Here is a 26,522-nt window from a genome sequence, read left to right on the forward strand (position 1 = left end):
CAACATTTTTCCCTAGTATAGGTGGCACTTGAAAAGGGCTTCAAGCTTTGAGATCATTGAGATCCACAAACTAGAAAATAAGAATATACAGATGATATAACTAAAACAATAAGGGGGGGGGGGGGTCTTGAGTTATGAGCTCAGTATCTTTAAAAGCCTGACTAAAACACTCTGCACTCTGTCAGATTGATAATTGCACAGCACCTGCATTACACCCAGCCTGTCTGCTCTATTTGTCTCACTTCCTCCATTTCTTCTTCCTCCTCCACTGTTGTTTAGTTGTCAGAAGCCTGCATCAGCATGACTGCAAAATGATAGGGGTTACCAGGATCAGGAAATCATTGCTACACCCTGGGTCTAAACCACCACTGACAATACCTCCCCTCCACAGAGAGAGCACAGCCAACTCGCTCAGACTGTATTCGACACACCTGTTCATATGTGTTTTCAGAGAAAAATTACCCCTTCACAATGTCTACATCTTATCGAAGCAGATTAAGGAGCAGGTGTGGGCAGTGGTGTGGTGTTTCCTTTTACACTCAATAAAAAGCACACTCAGTGGTTTGTGACTGTTGTCAGGTAATGTAGGCTGAAACTGCTTTGATTCAAGGTCATGTCATGCCTGTCATTTTTCTCACAGAGACCTGAGTTGAGGTGGTTGCATGTGATATTGTGTATTCAGAAAGTTACATAATAGAGGGGTTGATCATGTTGATCATCGTGTTCGTGTAAACCCACTGGTAATGTTGAACTTAAGAATTATTGTTAAGCATTTAATCTTCCTCTGTTGTAAAGGGACTACAAGGCTTTATGCTTTTCTAACCCACACCACAGTGAGGTTTATCATGATTTTAGCAGAACTTAATAGTGGATTAAAATTTTCAGCGAATTTTGAGCTATGCACAGATATCCATATGAATAGAAAAAATAAATATGGGTAAATAGTGTCATTATGATTACACTCAACCATTTAACTGTGTTGTTCCAAAATTTTACACATACACACCCAGTGAATGATGCAAAGCTGGAGCAGACATGGACCAAAAAAACAAAAATCTACACACACCTGTGGAAATCTATGGATTGAAATCATGTTTACTGTATATGGATTTCTTTTGAATTCTCCTTATAATGCTTAGTTATTAGTTAGTTTAGTCTTGAGGTTCTTACAAAGGTGTGGAAATATTCCCTTTGATCAACCACTGAAGTTACCTAATGTGTTTCTATGAAAATGAAATTAGTGAAATGACTTCTGTACACAAAAATGCAAGTGAAGATTCACATCTTTATTATGGAAGCCTACTTCATGTCAACAGAGACAGGTGAACAGTGACCAGCTCGAATCAGACAATGTCAGTTGCTAAGGACAGTTTATGCGAGATGCACAAACAGAGGGAATAGTTAAGGAACATCTTCCGTCATTCCATTTGTGGTCACTCAAATCGTTGTTGACAACACATTGCTGAGATCCTCCACTATTGTCTGGCTGTCCCACAGACCATAAGGTGAACTTCACTGCGCAACCATCAGACCACATCCATTTGCCTTCTTTGTGGGCATCACTGAGTCCGATCCAGGTGAGTTCCTCAGCGTGGTCAAAGTTCTTGATCAGGGATCTGACAAAATTATGTTCGTTCAGACTGTGGATAGACACCGGGTTGGCTTTCTCTGACACACAGTTGAGCTCTGCATCAGCCCAGGACATGTGAGTGGCAACATACTTGTAGCAGCGGCCGTTGAAGCTGAACCAGAACATGGGACAGTTTCCTCTCTGTAGCTTCCCTTCATGTTCATCTGAAGGAGACTCAGCACCCAGAGTCAGACCAAACAAGAAGCAAGATCATGTTGGCGCCTCTCTGTCAAAGGAGCAGATCGAGGGGTTGATGTGTTGGGTGGAGATGATCTGCACCGTCGTGTGGGAAATAGACCCTGAAGGAGACAGTTGACAGGCAACTTCCTTTTATATATGCTTTGGAGAGGGTGTCAGCAATTTTGCTGTGATATCATTGGTGAAATGCATTTGGCAAAGACTTTCATTTGTACACAAACGCAAAGTATCTGAACATAAGACAACATAAGATGAAATTACTACAGCAATTTTGATATAGCAAAACACAGCTTTAGAAAAGACGCTTGGCTTCAACTGATATGAGAGAAGGTGTATTGTTTTCTTGATGATTTTTTTTAACAGATTAAAAATAACATACCAAACACAGGCATATATTTACGCATCAACATTATTACAACAGTACCAAGTTTTCAGTATGTACGGTCAATAAAGTACTAAATGGGGAAAAGAAAGAACCGTCATCACATCAACTTGCTCTTCTGCTGCCCTCAAGTGGCCACTGTCATAATATTGCTCAAAAGTGTGTGACAAAGGAGGAAGACCACACATAGCCCTTAAAAAAAACGCAAAATACTTTATTTATTATTTTATAAATTTAAACAAGTTACATCTGTGATCAGGTCAGTAGTGTAGAGAAAGCATTTGACGTGGGCAAAGGCCTGACACAGCTTGTGATTAGATGTTCAAAGGTGGCCTATAGGTGCCTATACTGCAGGGATTGAACATATTTGGAAAGGTTTATCTGGCTTTCCTGTTTATTCAACAAATAAAGGATATTTCCATACTAGTACTGTATTCCTGGCAGCGAGCATTGGACTTTGAGAGCAAATCTCAGTGACAGAAATAGACAGGAGGGGGGACTTGGGCTAAGTGTTCAGTACTTCTAAAAGCCTGACTACAACACTGCTATTTAATGTCTATTGTATCAATTTCTGCATGATTTCCACTCATTTAGCACTCAGATTGATAATTGCACAGCACCTGCATTACACCCAGCCTGTCCGCTCTATTTGTCTCACTTCCCTCATTTCTTCTTCCCCCTCCACTGTTGTTTAGTTGTCAGAAGCCTGCATCAGCATGACTGCAAAATGATAGAGGTTACCAGCCTCAGTAGAGTTGTGTGCACCCTGGGGCTAAACCACCACTGACCGTACCTCCCCTCCACACACACACAAACACTGAACATACACACACACACACACACACACACACACACACACAGTACGTGGCAGAGAGTGGCTTACTACTTCTCCACACAGTTCATACCAGCTGGAATCGGCTGAGATGAGACAGAGGCAGCTGTTCACACATTGCAAAATTGTCTTCATCTCCACTAACAACCACAAACTCTTTGATTTTAAGATCACATTAAGTCTTTCAAGTTGAAATGGCCTCCTGTCCATCGCTGCCCAACGTTATTATCGTTAACTAAAACAAACAAAATAACAAAAACTAGGTGAGAGAAAAACAGTTTCATTAACTGAAATAAGATAAAAACAAGGCTTTATAAAACTAGAATTAATGCCTCAAAGTTGTACGTTTATGTTTTAGCAGAACATTATCATGTCACAGTGAAGTTGACCTTTGACCATTTGGATATGAAATGTCATCATTCTATTCTCATAGACAATTGAGTTAAATTGTGTCAAAATTAGTGTATAAATTCATGAGTTATTCTTATTCTAATCAGTTCATCCTTGAGTCCAAAGTGAATATCTGTGCCAGATGTAGTGAAATTCTCTGTGGGCGTTCCCGATATATCGCATTCACATGAATGTGAGATCACCGTGACCTTTGGAAAGTGGAAAGTGCTGTTTTCACAAGCAGATAAACCACTGAAAATATTCTACATGAAGCGAACATTTAAACAGTCTCTGAAACACTTTTTTTTCTCATGGCCCCGTACACAGCAACACCTCGCTCCGCCGCTCTGCTGGGTGCTCCCTGTCGGCTTTCCTAACTGGGTGCGCGCTGAACAGAATCTACTGCAGGTAATGTAACGAATATTCATTAGTACCTCACACAACCCCAAGTCAAAAAAAAACCAAACTATCCCTTTAATAACTGCTGTGGTACCACAGTGAACAACTGGCATCATTGCTCAGCCCGGTGTCAGCCCCGGCTCTTTTTCCTCAGGAAGCTCAGGTCCTTTGGCGTTTGCAGTGAAATGCTGCACATGTTTTATCAGTCAGTGGTGGCCAGTGTACTCTTTTATGCTGCAGTCTGCTTGGGCAACAGCATGTCAGACACGAACACAAGGAGACTGCATAAGCAATGTAAGATGGAGGCCATCTTGGACAATACCAACCATCCTCTCCACAACATTCTGACAGGAAAGAGAAGCAGCTACAGATGCAGCAAACGTCTCATCTCACTGCGCTGCAGAACAGACAGGTTCAGGAGATCTATCTATCCATCTATCTATCTATCTATCTATCTATCTATCTATCTATCTATCTATCTATCTATCTATCTATCTATCTATCTATCTATCTATCTATCTAATCCTGATTTTATAATCGCAACATCATCTGACAAAATCACCAAACACATTAGTTGAATGAGATGAATGAAATTACATCTGTAGACATATAAACTTGAACATTTTGCACATTTATTGTTTGTTGGTCTATTGCATTACAACAGGAAAACAGGTGCAAAGTCAACATGTTGAATTGGACATGACTCATCTCAGCTGCTGGAGACAGCCTATGCGTGATGCACAAACAAAAGGTGTAGCACTAGAACATGGGTCATCATTCCATTTCAGATCATTGCCATAGCTATCGTGTACACAGTCTTCCATTCCCCTATAATCATCTGGCTGCCCTGCGCCCCACAATTCAAAGTTGACTGCAGACCCATCAGACCACATCCAGCTTCCTTCCTTCTGTGTGTCACTGAGTCCGATCCAGGTGGGTCCCTGAGCGGGGTCAAAGTTCTTGATCAGGGATTTGACAAAACCCTCTTCTTCCAGACTGTGGATAGACACCAGGTTGGCTCCCTCTGACACACAGTGGAGCTCTGCATCAGCCCAGGACATACGAGTGGAAAGGTACTTGTAGCAGCGGCCGTTGAAGCTGAACCAGAACATGGGACAGTTTCCACGCTGTAGCTTCCCTTCATGTTCATCTGAAGGAGACTCAGCACCCAGAGTCAGACCAAACAGGAAGAGCAGCAAGATCATGTTGGTGTCTCTCTGTCACAGGAGCAGGACAAGAGGTTGATGTTGTGGGTGGAGATGATCTGCACCCTTAGGTGGGATTGATACCCAGACGGAGACAGGTGACAGACTGTTTTCTTTTATATGCTTTGGAGAGGGTGTCTGCACTGTTCTGTGATATCATTGGTCAAATGCACATGGTAAAGACCTTCATTTGTACACAGCCACACAGTATCTGAACACAAGCCAAAAAAACACTAGCTCACCTGGAGATGTCACATAAAATCTATAATTAATACATTTTCAGGCAAACAATAACAACACACCAAACATAGGCATATATATTACACATCAGCAAATAACCAATATACAGCATATAAAACTAAATGGCTTCTGGTTGACAGCATGCAAGGGGCACGAGAGCTGATGTTGCTGTGAGTGCGTCACGCTGTAACCTCAAAATGTTTAGAAATTAACATAAAATATACCTCAAGTGCAAAGGGTAACTAAAGTAAGTACTCTGTGTGGTATGAATGTGAGATCAGGAGCAGTTACTCTGTCGAGCTAAAAACAAGACGCAGAAAAAACGCAAAGCACAAAAACAAATCAGAACAAGAAATGGAAGGGAGCAGCTCTGAAGCAGACAGATTTCAAAGAAGATATTTCTAAGAAAGAGATAAAACCAGAGCACAGGTGGACTGGCCACGGGGACGACTTGCTCCAATCCTGGTCAGCCAGTCGACTGTCAAAATGTCCATACATTTTTTAAGTATTTACTGGCTCCATCAGTGTCTTTACCAGCGGACTGTGTGACAATTGTTTACAGAATCTTTAACTTGTTAGCTAAATGCTGAACAGCAAAGCAGTAGTTTAGCATTAAGCATTATCCCATAACTGTCTCTTGTAGCCAGTTGTTGATGGCTGTGATTCATCAAAAGTTACATAGTCTGACTTTAAAGGGGAAATCCACTCTCAGCATTTTTGAATCTTGGACGGTTTATCAAATATCTGTGAAACACAATAATTCCTGAAAAGCAATAATCTTAATAACTTGTAGCCTCAAGTGAATTTCCCATAGAAAAAAATCAAGTTCTTTAACCTTGAGGATTGTCATCCACACAATATGAAGTAGGCAGGCCTTTCAATTAAGTCATTTTTTTCATTTTGTTTTTGTTTGTTTTCCTTATCGCTGATGTTGTTGCTCTGTTATACAGTATGCTCTTTTGATTTTCCTTGTTAATTGTGTTTGCATTATTATCTTGATAAAAAGGCCAATAAAAAAAATCTCTACAGGAACAAATTAAGTAAAATTTCATTTATATAGCACCTTTCAAAGGTTACAAAGTGCTTAACAAAAAGACACAGGAAAAAAACAAAAAATGTACAAAATAACTCAATTACAATAACACTTGTAATTGACAAAGATATGTTTGTAGCTTTGAATTAAACTACCTGAGAGAGTTTGGTGACCTGCCTCTCAGGGGAGACTGTTTCACAGCCTGAGACCCAGGACAGCAAACACAGTCCCCAAAGTTTCAGTCTTGAGCGAGGTACAACTATTGATACAAAACCTCATTGTCTAATGAGAAACATACAGGAGGAGTGTCTGGATAGAAATTAACCAGGAACAAATAAGTTGTTCTCTGTCTTATTTTCTATATAAATAAAGACAACAAGGGATTAGAGTCTTTCAATGTGAGTGTTAGAGAGAAACTGAGCTGCTCATAACACTGATGTTCTGTTTAAAAGTGGGTCTTCACCAAAGTTCTTCAGTACATCTATGCAGCAAACATTTAACATGTGAATGTGGCCTTTCTTAAATAAAGTACAATATAAAAGAAATATTATCTATTGAAACAAGAACCTCATAGTGTGATGAGACACGTACATGTGAAGTATCTGGCAAAAAATTAACCAGTAACAAAGAAGTTGTTACTGGAACTCTGGAAGGTTTAGGACAGCTGTCTGTTCTCTAGATAATCTTTTTTTATTTTTATTTCATCATAAGAATGCTTATCAACGTTATCCCAGTATCAAACAAAACAGGCCTGAGTAATAAAGAAAGAAAGAATAAACACTGTCCATTAATGTATAATCCACTTCTGATATCTGTTACATACATGCTTGTAACCTTTTAATCCAATCTTCCGTTTGCTCGTTGAAATAATAAATAAGACACGTAGTTCACTGGGCATCAGAGGCCCATAGATCCATTCTTGAATTATAACAAAGAAAAAGAAAGCAACCCCAATATACGCCTCTCAAAAAGCTTCATCGTTAGCATGCTGAAGGTCCTCTTCCCTTCTCTGACAGAATCCTGCAGAAACAGCTTAAAGGCCATTTTTCTATTACTTGCTTCAGAGAGTGTGTTTGAACTGTTGCTTTGATATCATTGGTCACCGGTCAAACGCACAGGGAAAAAAACAACCACAAAGTATCTGAACACAAGCCAAGAAGAGAAACACTCGCTCACCTGGAGATGTCACATAAAACCTATAATTTATTTGTTTTCAGTAAAATTTTGACATAGTAAAACGCAGCTTTAGAAAAGACATGTGGCTTCAGCTGTTCGAAGGTTGAGGGGACACGAGGGGAGACGTATTGCTTTGTGGTTGACTTTTTTTTTTTTTTTTTTGCATTTACAACAGATAAATAACAACATACCAACATAGGCATATATTTACACATCAACAATATTACAATAGTACAAAGCCTTCACTGTTTCCTCTCTTGCATTGTGAACTTTTTCTTTTTTCTGATTTAACATGCAAACAGAATTTAAACATTTCTTTAAAAAACCACAACTTTACACAGTCATGACAATGGCCGATAAAACACTAAATACAGCCGCCTGTTGGCTTCCTCTCCATATAAGCGTCTGACACCAGAGGAAAGAGATGAGCATCAACACACCGACTTGCTCGTCTGCTGCCCTCAAGTGGCCACAAAACATAACAAGTACTTTTACATTCCAGCATTGCAGCTTCAAACCACAAACATCTTTCCTTCTCACGTGTGCACTTCCTCACCGTTGAAACTCTGGCACATAAACTGAGGCATTTTGTCACCTCTGAAATACATAAATAAACAATATATTACAATAAATAACTAATATAGCACGATTACCCTGCTGTCTGGACACAGTGAGCAGAGATGTGTCTGTGCATGTGTGTGTCGTGTACAGGTTAATAGTAAAAATGACTACCACAAGGCCTTTCTATGACACTGAATATGAACACACCACAGCTCTGATTTATCGGCTCTCGCAGTCAAAGAATCACTGACTTGGTTTCACAAAAAGCATCTTTAAAATGCGACTATAACTTTGTAGAGAAGAAATAACGGTTTTCCTCGTACAAAGCTGAGCTCACAAGAAATAAAACGCATTGTTGCTGAATTCAGTACACTCAGGAGTTTTTGCTGTTACAGCTTTACTCTGTCTGGTATATACCAGTAGCTAATGTTAGCAAACTTTAGGTAAATATAGCGTTATAATGGACAGTTACATTAAAAATGCCAAACAATAAAACTGTAGTTTAGCGTTATTTCATAACTGTTTCTAAAAGCTTTTTCGATCAGAATTTATTGTAAATTTTGAACAAACTTCCAGAGAATGTGCAGAGAATGCATGTTTCCATCCACTACTGTTAAGCAAGTAGGTATTGAGTTTTGCTTTAAAGGAGAAATCCACTCTCAGAATTGAATATTATTTTTATCTTCTTTATATTGCTTATGTAATATTAACTGTTATTGGAAAGGAACAATCTCAAGACTCACATGTGTAACATCAAGCAGCACATCCTGCACAATAAACAGACTTCTTTACAATTTGTTTAGATTTTACATCCCCATAATACCAAATACTTACATGGCTCAAATAATCTTTTAATTTGAATTCATCAATTTGGTTGACTATAACTGGCTCCACATTCAGTATCACAGCATCTGCACAAAGTGTTGGTGACAACAGTGGGTTACAGTCTGTCTTTGAAAGAGTTTTTAATGCAAAGGCAATGACTAAGCTATTTGTAACACATACAAACACACAAAATATGTTCAACATGAGTCTTCACATAGAGATCACCTTTTAATTTCCTCTTGTAATGAACTAAAGATGCTTTTGGCACTAAGACAGTTTGTGAAATTCAGGTTTCCCCTTATGTAACTGAATCATTATGGTCTGTGCTCTGAAAGGCTTAGTGTTGAAACGATGATGATGACAAACACTTGTGGCAACAACATTTCTACTGTATTGCACGTTACCCCCCATGCTTCATAACTATCTAAACAATGCGAGACATGCAGCACTACATAACATTTAGGAATCTCACCCTCGCATGGTTCCTCCTACTCAACAGAAATGTACCACTGACGTGACCGCATGAACAGATACAGGGCAAGGACAAAATAATACAAACACTAATAAGGTCTGCCAAACATAAAGACTGCTCATGACTCTGAGTCTTAATCTGTATGCATCATCATAGATCATATATCGTTTCTGAATGATTCAGAGAGTGAGCCAGAGTCATAGCTGTATTAACAAGACGAGCTGGTTACTCAGGGATTTGAATAACAAACAGATGCTTTTCACATGTCACGGCTGTGTCAACAGGAATTTGTTGCCAGGTTGGATTCAGAAAAGATCATTTTCCCTGCCAACATGTAGTTGGAGGGCCAAAATTATGAGAACCAAAGTTAAAGTGATAAATAATCAATGGATGAACCAAAGCTGTAAAAATCCCACCAGGCAGTCTTACTGTAATGGAGGAAGTCTGTGCCCTTGTGCTTCCATTATTCTGTCCACACCCTGTGTTGGTTTTCAGACAATTTACACAAGACCACTTCTGAATGAAGTGATCTTTTCAGTCAGTAAGAACAAATCATCAGTGATGAAATCTCCTCATGAACATGGTTCTGTTGAATAAAGCTATTTCTTAAAGCTCTGTGGTGCAGTGCTTTGACTATCTGTTAACATATACAACTCAAGGATTAAAAAAGAAAGTGGGGGGGACTATGATGGGGCTGTGTTTCCATAGCAACCAAAGATGAGTGGGATAGCATCACATATACACACACACACACACACACACACACACACACACACATACAAACACAAGCACGTGCACACCCTGAAATCAGTCATCATAATGTCAAAAAGCATTTCTGCGAGGAGTCAGATCTGCTTTACATGATCAAGGACCAGACTTCATTCCAGGGCTCATTCAAGGAAATCAAAAATTATGTAATTAAAAAAAAAAAAGACTCCTAAACAAACCAAGAGCAGTACAGTACATCTATGCTGCAGGATCAATGTGACATTTGGCACTGAAAAATGTATAGGTCCATATTATATACAATGTAAAATAATCATTATCTATTCACACAAAAACATCATAGAGAAGAGTGCACGAGGAGTGTTTGGCTAAAAGTCATCCAGGACTGGAATAACTGTTCACTATTCATCAACAGTTTTTGAACTCTGGCACGTTCAGGAGAGCTGTTAGTGTTTCAAACCTCACAGTCAGTCAGTGAAAACCTCTCGCAATGCTTCCTTCACATGTCAGGTACAATACACTGTTAATGTCACACCTTTTGTCACTCACTGAGGCTGCACATTGTTAGTCAAAAGGCAGAGGCTCAGTGACAAAAGGGAAAAAGTTGTAGGTGCAAAAAGTGTTGCTGCTTCAGTAATGGCTGCTGCTTGTGTTACGTAATATGCTACAACACAACAACCAAAAAAAGCTCCACATCATACACCTACATAACTATAGCATGTACCCTGCATATACATGCGGCACGAGGCAGATTTGCGATATGCAGATGAAATAATATGAGACCATCGATGGGGCAGATTTCAGCCATCAGGTTAAAAACACATCTAACTCCTCTACAGTTGTTTTTGTGTTTGTAACTGAAATGATGACGAGGATATGAAGTCCTTGTTGACCTCCGGGTAATGGGGGGGTGGGGGTGGGGGTGGACGAGACTTTGACAGAAATAAAGGAACATTCCCCCTGCTAAACAGGCTCATAAATAACCAGAGGATCATCACAAGAACAAAACCAAGGGCATATTCAGTCCAATAGATACTGTACAAACTAATTACAGCCTCCTTTACTCTCTATCTCAGTTTGGCAAATCTTGGTCTTGCTGTGCAGAATCTCTTCCTGTAGACAGTTTACAGAACGTGTATGGAGTTTAGAAATCCTTTTTGCAAGCACATGTTCAGTGCTATAAAGCCTTTAGAGAACAGGCAGCGTGCAGCTCTGTGTCTTCGTGGGTTGGGTCTGAACACATGGCATCTTATTGTCCACTTGGCACCACTGCTGGTAGTGTGATTTTGTTGCAGTGTATGTTTGAGTGTGTGACATTTTGCTGTACAAAGCGTCCTTCGTGTCACACAGAGCTAGCATTTCCATTCCAGTGTCCAGTGTGTTTGTGTGTCTCTGCGTGTATGTGTCTATGTGTGTGTGTGTGTGTGTGTGTGTGTGTGTGTGTGTGTGTGTGTGTGTGCGCGTTTAAGCACGTGGCTCCAGTTTGTGTGACAGTTCGAAAAGAGTCTGCTGATTGTCGATAATGTGCAGGTAGTTAACACTCGCCCTCACCTCCGCACTGTCGACCCCGATTACCTCGTTGCCTAAGAGACGGACACAAAACACGCGTATTAGTCACGCAGAGGAGTTTTCTGCTGGGCTCAGGAACACACACACACTTAGTACAAACACAGACTCTATTATGGCCATATAAAGAAAATAAAAGTCTGTCTGGAAATGGTTGCTTAGAAACTGTAACAGAAAACTGAGTGGGAGAGACAAAGATACAGGTGCAGTACACTGACTCGACTACAGATGGCAGTACATTCCTCACAATGAATGGATCCAAAACATCAACACCCCATTTGGTATAACATTTTGTCAGAGAGGGGAGGCAATGAACCTAAAGAGCCCTGATAACTTATCATTTGTGATGTTAGGATCATTTGTACCAATTTAATTCACCCAGAAACGTGAAGACTGACCTGGTTGGTCGCTTTGGCAGTGGCGAATCATTCTCACTGTGTCTGCGATCATATGCTGTTGGTTAGGAAGAAAACATGTTGCATCAGTGCGATGCCAAACCATCAAAATCTAACATTTTAGAGCAGATTTGTCCTGCCCCATTGCTATAAATAACAATATAAATGACATCTTCTTCAAAGTGAAGCAGATCTTATTTATTTGATGGAAAACAGATGTGTCAGTGGTCACTTTTAATGATTGAGATGAAAGTCAGCAGTTAAAAAGAAAAGATGCCATTCATGCAAAATAGAGCTTGGTCTCAGTGAATTCCCCCCAGTACAGTATAAATAAAGGTTTCATTCTGTCAACTCCTTAATCTCCACCTGCGCTCTGCCTCTCCATCACTGGTCTTGTCCTGCTGCAGCAGTTTTCTTCTCTCAGACCTGACAAATGTTCCCCCTTTCTACTTACGTTAATTATGCTTTTTTCCACTGACCAGAATTAATTATCTAGCCAGTAGTCCTGTTTCAGCGTCTTTCTCCTCGCACCACCCAGGAGTGATTCTACTGTTTCAGATTAAGTTGCTGAAACAGGTTTGAATTAAGAAATTGTGATGGGCATTTTTTGACTTGACAGACCAAACAATTAAATTGATTAATTGAGAAAACAATCATCAGATTCATCTACAACACAGTGATTACTGTATTTTACAGCTCCAACTTGTGATTATTAAACAAACTTCAACTTCAGAGTTGTTGTTGCAAATCAGCACCTGATTGTGACCGACTGGCTTGTTTGAGTTTTTATTTTTGTGTTAGCAACATGCTGGCCCTGTCCACACTGAAACCCAAACTGCTCCCGATGGTCAGGCCATCACTTTGCATGGTAACTCGATGCCACTTATGAGAGTGAATAGGTGAATTAGAGGCAAAAAGTGCCATATACTGTACATTACAGCATTTATACTCCATTTATTTATTTGACTAATCGGTTAATCACCTGTTGATACATCTCATCTTGTTATCTATATAGTTACTGGATGACATTTTAAGCCTTGTTCAAAGGTAAGGCAAAATTCCTGAAAGGTCACTTTCAAACAGTTTGAAACAAACTCAAACACTGAAAGACATTACAGAACTGAGTGGACTCACCAGCTTCTCAAAGTTGACCAGGTTGTCATGGAAGGTCTTATTTCCCTCGTGGATAAAGGTGATATCTAAGAGCAGTGGACAGCTGTATTAAAGTGTCATTCATCAAAAAAACAATAAAGTCTTGGTATGCTGTGTGTGTGTGTGTGTGTGTGTGTGTGTGTGTGTGTGTGTGTGTGTGGGGAGGGTTGGAGATGATACCTTTCAGGAGAAGAGGCATGAAAGGGATCTTGGGAGGTTTCATCCTCTTGAAGGCCTCTCTGTAGGCTTTGTGGTTCAGAGATGGATCCTGAAGAAAGATGGAGGAAGAGAGAAAACAGAGTAAAAGAAAAACGATGAGAGAAGGAAGTGAGATTTCAAGATTTGATTTTTCAAATCGAAAGAGGAACTGCAAATACTGTATCTCTGTCTCTGTCTCACCGTGATGAGTTCCAACTCTGAGAAAAGCTTCTTGAACTTGCCCGGACATTTCTGAAGGGAAGGTTTTTGGTCAGAATTAGATTTACAACACAACGTATGTGTATAAATACACTAAATAAAACACACACTCACCTCCCAGGTTTGGTTCAGTCGGCTGACAGCTGCTGTGTTGAGACCCATGATGATGGCAAATGCGGAGTTCAAATTTCTTTGGGCTTTACAACTACAAGCACAAAAATGCATCAAAATGCTACCTCGACGTACTTGATATATACACTTTTATTTGTGTATGTTCGAGTGTGTGTGCGCGTTCTTACTGAGCAGCGATCTTGATGAACTTCTTGAGCAGCTGCACTCTCTTGTTGAGAGACACACACATGAGCACCTCGGACATGACCCACTGCTGGACCTCGTTGCAGCGCTGGAGCAGGACTGAGAGCGCCGCCGTGTGGCTACCAGGAGTACGGCTGAGAGTGTAGTACACTAGCTCTTGCTGCATGGGAAAGGTGGAAAGAGTGTGAGTGAAAGACATCAAGCTTTTCAGAGGAATGCATCCCAAAATATCTACTCCCTTTAAGAATGTAATTATTTGACAGTAATCAGAATTTTCCAGAGGCCCACATGACATCTTAAAATTGTGTGTTTTGTCCAACCAATAGTCCAAAATCCACATATAATTAAGTTATTATAAAAACAGAGGAAAGCAGCAATTTCTCACATTAGACAATTAGAATCCAGCACAAAACATTGTCCAGATTTCTGAATGATACAATAACATCCAAAATATCTGTGCTCTGCTTCACCATTTTCCCAACAAATATTCAGCTCTTCCTGGAAGCCGCTCAGCTGCAAGAAGACTTTCTGTACTCATGATCCAGCCAACTCTTGTAGAGCATTTGCATCTTTAATGCTTATGCCCCAGCAATCTGTCATGAATATGAATTTATTATACCGTACTGTCTGCATATGCACCACATGCATATATTTGTGTGTATGAGAGTGTATACCTCGTGGATGGATTTGAAGAGGCTCCAGTCCAGGTGTGTGAGAGCAGCTGCCACATCCCAGGTGTTGATGCCCAAGAGTCGCACAGACCTCCTGCTTAGCTCAGCGCTGTCCGTCAAAGGAGGCTGCATATACACAAAGAAAAGGTAAGTTAGTGCGAAGAAGGATGTCGTCGCCTTTATATCGCGTATGCTCAGAAATAAAGTATATGCTGTACATACAAATATGTACTGACTATATATGGAATCTCTAAATACGATAAACAATAGAAACAATGTCTCACATTCATAATAAACTACAGAACAATGATGCTAGAGAATCTAGCAGGTTTGTTAATGACAGGATGCTAAATATACATATCCAGGCAAGACAAAAAAAAATCCCTAAAACTGCAGTTTGTCAAATGCCCAATAGTGTAAAATGGTTTTAAGGATTCACAACTTAAGCTCCAATCTGAAAAACATGTCATTTCAGAAGAACACTTTGCCCTGATGCAGCACTTTCCAATCCTGCCGTGACGGTATTAATTGTGGCTCACACCTTTTCTCTCCTTTTGAGTCAATGTTAATAACAATCACCTGACCTGAGTCTCTCCAGCTTGCTTATAAAGCATGACTCATTTGTGACACTGCGAAAATATGTCACAATGAGTCATGGGGAAGTAGAATATTTATTTTCAAGCCTGATTTAGCCAGAAGATGATAAAGAAGCAGGCAACAATATCAGAAGCAGCAAATGCCCAAATAATCAGATCTTTGAGATCGTGGTTTGCTTTAAACCTACAAGATGCACCTTTAGCCTCAATCAGCGCGTTGGAAACACATGGAAAGATTGAATGTTGCAGAATGACAGAAGCACAAACAGAGCAGTGCATTTACATACCAAGATCTCAGTGAGATCCCTGCGACAGGCCACAAGCTTTCCCTGTGGGGTCAGAGACTCTGAGTACACACAGTCACTGGGCTGTAACACCCTCCGATCTGCAGAGACGACTATATAAAGAAAAGGAGAGAGAAGGAGAGAGAGATGATGACGATAATCTAGACTGTCAAACCATGGGCCAGGGGCACTCTGCAGCTGCTAAGGGGTTTAGCAGGTGCAGCAGCTCAACTAATAATAAAAAATGTAAATAAATTTTAAAAAAAGAGAGAGAGTGCATGAAACTAGTTAGGTAAGCAAGCAGAGAAGTCTTAACAGTTAGCTAAGTAATACATGGTTAAAATAGATAGCTAAAGTAATAATGAATAAACAGCTGAAATAATTAACATTGGCTGAAAGTAATGAATACATTTTTAAAAGTTAAAAGTAAAATAAAAAAAATAGAACGATAAATGGTTAGTATAGACAACTAGTGACTGAAATAGCTAATAGCAATGTATAAAAGGTTAACAGCTTGGGGTGGTCAAAGGGTACAGATGACCCCAGCCCAAGGCCCAGGAGGGGCCCATGCTGAGGTCATGCAAAGCTCTATCTTTGACCCTTAAATGGGATCAAGTATAACAATTTTATAATCACAGATAATACAATTTATATGTATTCACATATGAATATGTGTTGAGAGCACATTTCAACTTGTCAACAGATACCCCACACCCTTCTGTTATTGTGACAACGGTGTGGTTGAAACACTTGGCCAGTCAGATGTGCAGAACAAACATGTGCTGCGAATTGAACAGCACAGTCAAGATGCCAAGTCACAACCAGTCATGAAGGGATAGCAGCTAAAAAAGATGTGGGAGAGGAAGAGGAGGACAGCAGCCAGCCAGCCAGGGCAGAAGCAACAGGTGAGACTGACAGCAAACACAGGGATAAAGCTGTATATATACTGTTCAGGTACTTATTGGTCACAAAGTACTTGGCAATTAAAATATTTGCATTGGAGCAACTTATACATGATAATTGATAAGATACTGTAGGTGGCGTGAGGGTGGGAACCGCTGGTGTAGAAAATTTTTATTCTTGAGGGAATTTAATACTTATGTTTATATGTTCATTATGTACTGTGCGTGCATTTCTTTGAGTGCGTACCTCCAGTGTGTGAGACCACAGCGAGCACCATGTCTTCCTCTGCTCTGTCCATCTTCAGACCCACAATCCTCAGCAGCTCGTGGGCCTCCAGTGACGGGTGTGTGTGGACGCTCAGGTAGGAGTCAGCGCTCACGTACACGCAACAGATAACTGAGAAATACATAGAAAATGTTCACAGTAGATGGCTACAACAAAAATACTGAAATACTGTAAAATAATAATGAAGCAGATGCAGAAAAGACTTAAGTGTTTATGGAGAGAGGCTGGAGTTAATTCTTGTCAAGTACTCAAGCACACAAAGAAGCTGAACACGGTGTATTTAAGCAATTTGCATGTGCACACTGAAATTAAAACTCACAGACTGTCATTATGCATAATTGTGTACAGTCCTGGGCAGTGTGTTGTGTATGTGTGTGCATGAGTTTGTGTCTGCTACTCACCCTCTCTGGTCTCAATCTGCGGACTTCGGAGCTGCAAACAGTTTTCCTTCAAACTCAACTGCTGATACATTTGTTTGCTCTGAAGGAGAGAGAGCAGAAGAAAGATGAAGATGCATAACACTGTTTATACTTCACTGAATATTGTGATGCACTGACAGCATCTGTATCATCTCCTATATTACTGTTGCACATCTATGAGTTTTACGCTGTCTATTCTATAATGTATGATTGACTATACTCTACTTTTTCCTCTAATTTTCTAAATTCATGGTTTACTATTGGCATGAGCGGCTAATTTAAGTCCTGGAATTGTTGCTCAACGTCAGCAGATACAATTGGGAGCTTGGTTATTTGACTGGTTTTCAGGACACCTCTAATACTTAACAAAATCATACATTTTTATACCATTAAAACTTTTGAAATCTAGAGCTAATGTCATATCAGTAAAATATAACTGACAGTTTCAAGCATCATGGGTTTTGTAAATATTTCCTCTCATCTGTTTGTCTTACCTTTTGGTTTGGAGGACAGTCATCCACAGTGCTGTGAGAAACAAGCACAAATGTGAGGAGGGATGCAGGCAAGCATGGGGAAAAAAAAAAAAAAAATTAACAAAGGCCCTGTGCAGAGACAAACCCACTTACTGTCTGCGACGCAGAAGTTTCTGGAACTCCTTCAGATCTTTCTCCAGTGTGGGGAACTCGTACAGATCTTCTAAAACACACCTGTACAGAGTCTGACAGACAGAGAAAACGAAAACCAAGATCTGTGACATTGCAACCACAATCTCATGTTAACACTTGTTGACTGATGGTAAAATATTTGTTTGTTTGGTCCATCAGAAAAGCTGGCAACTGGCTGCAGGATTAACATTTGAATGGTCTTTGGCTGCTCTCAGACTTTAGCTGTACTGTCAACCACGCACAGACACTCTAACCATCGTTCTACATTGGCTCCATATCAAACAGATATCTGACTAGCTGCCCGTTACAACAGAATTATGATGGTTAAAAGAAGGCAAGCAAATTTTTTATCAGGTTGGTTCACCCAAATCATTTCCCACAAAGAAAATTTGCCTTTTGGGCTAAAAGAGATGCTGTGGATTGGATTCCAGAGGTTCACACCAGACATGGATTGAAAAATGGTCAGAAATTCATTTTGAACTTTGCGCAGATCTGATCAGCAGCTACTGGTTATTAGTGTCAAAGGAGGTTCGACCAGTTATTGAATCCATGGATCCATTCACTTCCTCCACCAGCACTGTGAATGCTTAATGGGTCTGTTCGATAAAGACATGAAAGATTACATTTGTTTGTGTTTTATGAGACTGTCTATACTTCTGACATGGATGAAAATCAGATCACATTTTATGACCAATTAATGCAAGAAAAAAAAAAATATCCAAAGGGTTCACATACTTTTTCTTGCCACTGTAAGCTATGACATACAACTGAGGTTAAGAAGATGATCTGAACCAACAAAATAAAACTACATGGTATTAACATTCCACTCTGTGCTGCTCATTTACTGAGTACCATCAAGTGCAAATTATGCTGTGAAGGTAGATTACATTAAAAAAACATGAGACAAATTCTGTACCTTGTACTTAAATGGGTGACTGGGCACGCTCTGTTGTGTCTGTGTGCTAGAGTGTGTGCATGGCAGAGCATTAGTACGTAACATGAAAGCTCAGGGGAAGGAAACATTAACAACTTGCAAAGACGCACTTACGTATGCACACACGGACGCACCACACACATATCCACCTGCTTATCGCTGTCATTGACCCACCATAGCATCCCATCCCAATTCCCCTCTCATTCCTCTGTTACTAGGCAACTATCACCTGGGTTACACACTCCATATGAGATTATACCCATGCCAACCCTCGCACTTTGGTTTCCATGGCAACCCGGCACTGAGCAATGGAGCTGTCAGGTTTCAGAGGGAAGAGTGATTGGTGAGTGTATGCAGCTGTTGAGGGTGTGCGTGTGGATGTGTACATGTGTGATCATGTTACATGTATGTGTGTGTGTGTGTGTGTGTGTGTGTGTGTGTGTGTGTGTGTGTGTGTGTGCAATGGTCGTCACAGGCATTCAAATCCGATTTGGCCCACTATGTGAAAATATAGCAGGAACACAGCAGATAGAAGCAGGACTTGTCATGAGAAATGTGACAATGATGTGACTGAGAATCTGTATGTGTGTTTTCAGTGAACACGGTGTCCTGTGTAGATACTAGTTTTTTCTTATTTCCATTGTTCCTTGTGATTAGATACTCTGACATAAAAACACAAAGCCAGATATTATGATCAAACCCAAATTCATATGATAGATCATGAAAGTGCCCGTATTTTTCTCTTATTGTTTGGTCCTTTGTCGGAGGGATGAGATAAAAACAAGGTTCCCCCTGCAGGCTGAAAAAGTGTTCAGTTTAACAGGAGATGCAGCTAACAAGTACATCAGAGAAGACACATACACACACACACACTGCAGCTCAGATGTCCTGTTGTGCAAAACCCCATTTTAGATCAAGACAGAGACAAGTGAAGATGAACGAGACCTCTGATGTTCTTTAGTGACACATGTAAAAGGACACCAGAGGATCTTTTCAAATACAAGAAACAGAGCGAAAGTAGAGATTTAAAAAAAAAAAAAAAAAAAAAAAATCAGTTGTGGTGATGAAACGATTAGTGCCGCACCTTCATGAAGCTCCTGACGTGCTCCTCTTCTTTGAGGAAGTCCTTGTAAAGCCTGCTCCAGTGGGACACCAGCTGCAATACCTTACGCTTCCTGAAGAGGGCGTCCTTGCCCTCCTCCTGACCCCTGCAGCGGGCGCTGCTATAGGTAAGAGCGGTCAAGGAGACAAAGCAGGTTTAGTGTGGAGGCAGAAAGGATATGAGTGTGATTTATGTTTTTACACGTGTTTGCCAGTAAGGATATTGTCCCAAAAGAGCCTGACAGAGGTCATGGGTGGACATGAACACCAGGTAGGTCAGCAGGAAGTCATCCAGCAACATTTCTGAAACACAGGAAACACACCATCAGCCACTTAATAATTTGTCTTACTTGTAGATTAAGTAACATGGAAGTCTCATATTTTCTTCCTTTGTTCCTGACATCAACTCTGACTTCCTTTGTCTCCATTATGAACTAATGAATGGTATTTCCTTTATGTCAACCACCTTACAAACATAACAAATACACTTTATCACCTGACTGTGATGTCTCGCTCAGCTATACAGAGCATTTTAGCATCTTTCAGCTCGTTGTTTTGTTTTTTGACATTTTATGCTACCTGCCCAGCACCAACCAGCTGACAAAGTTTGAGCCTAGCTGGTGAGCTGAATGCTAATGTTGCTGAATGCTAATATCTGTTGTCTTTGTAAATAAGCAACTGTTCGCTGACAGGTTCGCCACATCAAAGGAGAGTTTGGGATCTCCACTGGAAGTCGAAATAAAGTTCTTAGGTTTGACCAAAGTTTGGTTGCGCAGCATGGATTGTGAGTTGACGTTTCCAGCCACTGTCAAATCTCTTCCAAATACACCCACATACTCCTGATGAAGTTTTAATGAATCATACCATAGAGATGCAAACATGCTTATTTTTCTCAAATATTAACTTTGATTGTTGCTTATTTTGTCATTATTTTATGTTATAAAGAAATAAGAGACAGGGAGTTTTTTCAGGGTCTTCAGGAAAAATCACACATTTACAATTGCATTTACATCACCACCAAGAGGTTTTTTTTTAATTCATCAGAGTAGAGTGTGTCAGGTGTGTGTGTTTGTGTGTGTGAGACTCAGCAGGTGCTCAATGGGTAAGATCTGAATATAAACAGCCCTCATGGCAGATGGGTAATGAGCCATTGTTGGTGTTGTGAGGGAGCTGAGGAGTGTGTGTGTTTGTGTGTGTGTGTGTGTGTGTGTGTGTTTGTCTGTGTGTGTGTGTGTGTGTGTGTGTGTGTGTGTGGTGTCAAACTCTTTCCCTGGGAAAATGTGTGACCCAAATATGGCTCCGTCAGGCAGAGAGCAAAGAAATCAATTATAGAAGACTGAGCAGAGGCCGCAGCATTAATATTTGAACAAGTGTCTTCTCTTTAGAAATAAAAACACAACTTTTCTCGAGAAATATTTTTAGGCGGGTCTGACTGAGCTTATCACTTTTTCAAAACACTGGTGGCTTACGTTCCTGTCATTTTCTCTTTTCTGAGCCCTTTTCTCTTCAGTCTGTGGATGTAGAGCTCTTTCTTGACCAGATATCAGTCTTTTCCCTGCTATCCGTTTTCCTCTCTCACTCTCAAATTTAGCACCCCCCCCCACTACACCCCCATTTTTCATTTTCTCTTTCTCGCCTGTTACATTTCCCCCTGCTACCACTCTCCTCCTACGCTCGCCCTCTCTCAGCTCTCTGTGATGATAAATATCCATTTTCTTCTTCAACATATGCCCTCTGCGTTTGCCCGCTGGCACACACAAAGTCAAACACATACACTCAGAGACACAGCAACACGCACACACACACACGCACACAGCACCCTGATGAATAACTCATTCAGTTCTGACCTTGGGGAGTTTATCTCTTGCGAGAGGGAAAGGAAAAAGAGAGAAAATGTGTGTGTGCTGAAGTAATCGCAGTAATCTGCTGCTGTGTTTTTTGTTGTGTGTGTTTTTATGTGTACATGGGGAGGGGTGGTTGGGGTAATCGCTCTCTCTCTCTATGGAAGCGTGTTCAAGCCTGTTCAACATGCTGCACAGCTAAGCCCGCTAAAACGGCACACTGATGCTCAACACCACCCCAGAGGACCTACACATACACACACACACACACACACACACCCTCATGCTTATTCAGTGCACACAGACCAAAAGATAGACACCCAAACACAGAACCAGAGACAGCCAAACATGCACATACACGGTTGATCTGCATCCCTGCTTCTGCCTCTCCCTCCGCTCCCTCTTTAAAAAAAATTTTAAAAAATAAATCAACCTAAGCCTTAAAAAAAGTGCGTCTTTTTCTCTTTTCAGTGAATAAATATCAGGCGCTCTTCCTCCACAAAGACCATCTCAGTTCTCCCTCTCCCTCTCCTACATTCATCTCTCCCTCTTTCTTCCTTTGCTTCCTGCAATTCAGTGAGATGGCTCCCTGTGGACTGCTGGGAGCTGGTGGTGCTGAGGAGTCGATACATAAAGACGCCTTGTCTTAAAGCAGTACCAACAGGCAAGAGCGGGGTTTTATAAAACACAGGTTGAGACCCAGATGTCCCTGAATGAAGTATGAAATATTCATTTAGTGGACCTGGGCTCCATGTTGATACTGAATTTAATTAGAGGAGATTAAGATCCGTTAATGATGACAAGAAATTTGTTTGTATTTTAACTAACATGCATTTTTCTTTTGATCGGTATTATAAGAATTATCATCTTATATCAGCAATATTGTAAAGACAAAAAGGGCACGTTGCCAGTACATTATAACACAATTGGGGACGCTGTGGTTTGTGGAGACCATCTTAACCCTGAAACTGCTTTTCTCCACTGATGGTAAACTGACTACCTTAGCAACTTGGACTATTAATCAGACAAAAAGGATATTCAAACATGTCACCTTGTGAGTTCATTAAGTGCTTTTCAACTTCTTTTTAACACTTTATGTGCTAAATGATCAACTGAAACAGTGAAGACTTTCAGTGTCCGCTCACTAATCTGATATAAAATAATTCACAAAACACTTCCTGAGGTAAAACAGTATAGTAGTACTATAAGTGCTGCCCTGTCAAAGAACCCAATAGCCAGTAATAGACTTGAGGATTGTGAAAATGAGACATGACAGTTAACAGCCCACTGAAATTGTTTGCAGCAGAAATGCCTACGAGCCCCTCGGGGGAATCGTTTCACAAACTCATTAGAGCATTTAACCTCTTGAATGTTCCTCATACTTACAGGCAATGACATGGCTGAATGAACGCACACACACATGCACCTGGCTGTGGTGTGAGGGCTGACTGACTCATGCAGCCACAGATCCACACACACACACACACACACACACACACAAACACACGCACACACACACACACAAACACACGCGAACAAAGGCAGTACAAACAAAGACAGTACAATTGAGATGAAGTGCATACCTCCCGGGTTTTGACCCACCTCAGGGAAGTTGAAAGAGACAGAAAGGAACAGGCTGGACTGTGTTGTAACTTGTGTGGCACTAAAAATGAAATTCCTTGGAATGAGAGGGAGGTGTGTTGCTTAGTCTTAAATATACCTTTGGCCAAAAAGCTAAAGAGATAAACAATTCAGCTGCTTTATTTATATGACAAACTGCTTCACTAAGTTTTGTTTTACTCTAATTCTAAGCCTTTCTATCTATCTTTCTGTTTATGGACATACAGTCACATTGTGTGCATGCATGCCCTGTCATTGATGTGTGCACACAGTGTTAACAAAACGTGTACTCGTGTGTGTGTGTCTCCAAACTTACCGCTCTCCCTGCTCTCTGGCGCCCCTCTTTGGTCATCCAACCGCAGGTCACTTAGTAGGTGCTCCAAGATCTTGAGCGGCGTTCCCGACACCACCACGTACCTGTAAGACGCAGAGCCGCGACAATCTTCCTCACTAGGGCATGAAAACAAAGTGCGACAACTTCCATCCCTCTTTCCTCCCTCCCTCTTCTCCTCCTTATTCTCCTCCACGTCGTCGTCATCGATGTAGCGGAAGTGGGGAACATCAAATGTGCTGATTTCTGAACTGCTAGCATTTTCATCATGATTTCTATCCTCATAATCATCTTCATCCTCATCATCTTCATCATCTAGGTCCTCCTCTGCTTCTGCGAGCGTAGCTAGCTCGGAGGTCATCTTCATATCTGAACACTTCCGGAGGATCAGCCCTCATTTACGCTTTGCACACCCAGGAAGGGTGCTCTCCTGTGGGGTAAACAGCCTTGCCGTCTGCCCCTGTCAGCTAAGAGCTTCAGAGATTAAAACCCTCTGTCTGACAGCTCCTACAGTAGCACTCAGAGGGAACTGATTGCTACTGATGATGCTGAGCACTGTATACGTATACACACACACACACACACACACACACACACACTTAACCTGCCTGTCACTGACACTCCCTACATTGTGCCTTAGGTCTTGGCACATACTGACTTAAATAAACACAAAGACAGACACTGTACAAAGAAATAAACTTTGAGGAAATGCTCTTACACACAAACACAAACACACACACACACACACACACACACACACACACACACAGTGTTGACAGCACTGCTGATATGCAAGAGAGCGTGGTTGCAACCTGAGCTCCCAAAGTAAAAAACTGAAAAAGAGAGGGAGGAGTACTATGATTATATCTTTTGTTGCAACTGTTGGTTTGGAGGGCTCTTATTATGTAGGAGGAGGGACTGACCTCTTGTCGCAATCCTCCTCTCTGGACCCACCCCCTGACGATGTGGGTGAGGGCCGGTCCGACGGCGACGTCACTGATGATGTCACTCTCTGCAACACCAACACATCCCGTCCTCTCTCCTTCAGACAAACCCTCCCCACTGCCTCCTGAGGGAGAAAAAGAAAAAAAAAATAGAGTGAAAAAATCAGACAGACAACATGTAACAAAATGAGGCAAGGTCTAAACTCTTAGAAAGTTGACATTATAGGCCTGCTGTAGCTTATTAAATTATAGACTGGTAAATGCGCACGGTATATGACGTCTGATCAGAAACGATAAAAATTAAAGGACATTTGTTCATCAGAGAGCAATGAAAACTTTATTTTCAACTGTAAATTGTCTCGCTCAAGAGTCAACATTGGGATCGCTTTCCACTGCTGGAGACAGCTCTTAAAAGGAATGAAGATTGATGTTGCACGTACAATGTTTCCTCAAGACTGGTAAGTAAAGTTAATGCTAACGCTAGCTACATAGCAATAGCAGAATTTACAAAAATATTCCTTTAAACAAATTAAAGGGGTCATAATGACAAATTTTTTTTTTTTTGTGTATGTTTATGTTAAAAAACAAATATCACCCAATATCAGTCAGATTTTTTAAATTCTCAAATACCAATATATATATATGTCAACTTTAGCAATCCAGTATCAGTTGGGCTCTAGTGTCCAGACCCTTTCACACAGTAAATGCAGCACACACACTCCCACATCAATCCATATGTGATAATAGGGGGAGGTATTACATTTCCTGCCTTTGAAGGAAATGGTATTGTGTAATAAATACAAATGGGGACAACTGAGAACGTGGGCTGACATTTGAAATAATCTCCTGCTCCAAAAATGAACAGCAACTTGATCTGTGACTCCGACACACCGACACACCGACACACACACACCTGCAGTGACAGTGCAATAGGAACTGAGCTCCAGATGGACAAAGGAGCACAATAAGAAACAGCCTGAGGAGAGGAGAGAAAAAGGAGAAGAGAGTGGGAGATCAAAGGCAGAGAAGAGGAACAGGAGGAGAGATAAAGAAGCAACGTCTCCTCTCCAGCTGCTCGCTGCAGTCTCCGTCGCAGCCAGAGGGATTGAGTAGCAATCACAACTGACACAGAGAGCTCTGTGCCGGGCTGCCTTTCTGTTGCACTGTTTCTTGCTTTAATACACACACACAGGGAAACATTATGTAGGACTGCACACAGTTGTGTTTAGTCATATGTCAACATTTACAGTGGCAAGAAAAGTTTTTGAGTCCTTTGTAATTCCCTGTTTTTCTGCATTCGTTGCTCATAAAATGTGATCTGATCTTCATCTAAGTCACAAATGTAGACAGACACAGTGTCCCTAAGCTAATATCACACAAACAATCATAATCTTTTGTGTCTTTATTGAGCATAGCTATTAAATATTCACAGTGGTGGAGGAAAAAGTAATTGAACCTTGGCTTTAATAACTGGTTGAACCTCCTTTGGCACCAATAACCTCAAACAAACTCTTCCAGTAGCTGCTGATCAGAGCTGCCCAATGTTCAGGAGGAATTTCCGACAATTCTTCCTTCAGAGCTGCTTCAGCTCGGACATTCTTAAGATGTCAGGTGTGAGCGGCTCCCTTCATCTCTACTGGATTATTGTCTGGGCTCTGACTGGGCAACTCCTACAGGTGGATTTTCTTCGTTTGAATTCATTCTGTGGTAAATTTACTCTGATGTTTAGGGTCATTGTCCTGCATCATTCAGCTTCTACTGAGCTTCAGCAGGTGGACAGGCACACTGACATCATGGTTTTTGTTGGTTACGAGTTCAATTAGATTCTGTTTGTCCTTTACTGTAACTTCGATGAAGATCTGACCATATTACATTTATACATAAATGCGGGTAATGTCAAAGAGTTCACTTACTTGTTCTTGCCTCTACAGATGCCACAATAACATAATATAACAGTGGGGAGTTGTTTCATTGAACAAAAAAAAAAAAAAAAAATCAGCTGAGGCTTTAAAAA

General features: G+C 40.8%; 1 protein-coding gene and 2 pseudogenes across 1 annotated transcript in view; all 3 read right to left on the reverse strand.

Moving 5' to 3' along the window:
- Positions 1-1,265: 1,265 nt before the first annotated feature.
- Positions 1,266-1,840, reverse strand: LOC111659316 (ladderlectin pseudogene; annotated as a pseudogene).
- Positions 1,841-4,441: 2,601 nt separating this feature from the next.
- LOC111659374 (lactose-binding lectin l-2 pseudogene) lies at positions 4,442-5,326 on the reverse strand (annotated as a pseudogene).
- Positions 5,327-7,489: 2,163 nt separating this feature from the next.
- rapgef5a (Rap guanine nucleotide exchange factor (GEF) 5a) overlaps positions 7,490-26,522 on the reverse strand; it is a 49,576-nt gene continuing 30,543 nt past the window's right edge. Inside the window, exons 10-26 of the mRNA XM_023412284.2 lie at positions 24,488-24,633; positions 23,550-23,650; positions 19,997-20,075; positions 19,756-19,900; positions 17,699-17,790; positions 17,567-17,597; positions 17,055-17,133; positions 16,615-16,764; positions 15,469-15,578; positions 14,589-14,711; positions 13,899-14,074; positions 13,714-13,804; positions 13,582-13,632; positions 13,363-13,450; positions 13,165-13,229; positions 12,034-12,088; positions 7,490-11,652 (exon numbers count right to left, since the gene is read on the reverse strand). Coding sequence (XP_023268052.1) covers positions 11,534-11,652; positions 12,034-12,088; positions 13,165-13,229; positions 13,363-13,450; positions 13,582-13,632; positions 13,714-13,804; positions 13,899-14,074; positions 14,589-14,711; positions 15,469-15,578; positions 16,615-16,764; positions 17,055-17,133; positions 17,567-17,597; positions 17,699-17,790; positions 19,756-19,900; positions 19,997-20,075; positions 23,550-23,650; positions 24,488-24,633 — 1,701 coding nt within the window. The 3' untranslated portion in view covers positions 7,490-11,533. The remainder of the gene's footprint in view (positions 11,653-12,033; positions 12,089-13,164; positions 13,230-13,362; positions 13,451-13,581; positions 13,633-13,713; positions 13,805-13,898; positions 14,075-14,588; positions 14,712-15,468; positions 15,579-16,614; positions 16,765-17,054; positions 17,134-17,566; positions 17,598-17,698; positions 17,791-19,755; positions 19,901-19,996; positions 20,076-23,549; positions 23,651-24,487; positions 24,634-26,522) is intronic.

Source organism: Seriola lalandi, unplaced genomic scaffold (genome assembly GCF_002814215.2).
Source record: "Seriola lalandi dorsalis isolate HSWRI2012SDOR001 ecotype SW California unplaced genomic scaffold, Sedor1 jcf7180002054476, whole genome shotgun sequence".
Taxonomy (NCBI): domain Eukaryota; kingdom Metazoa; phylum Chordata; class Actinopteri; order Carangiformes; family Carangidae; genus Seriola; species Seriola lalandi.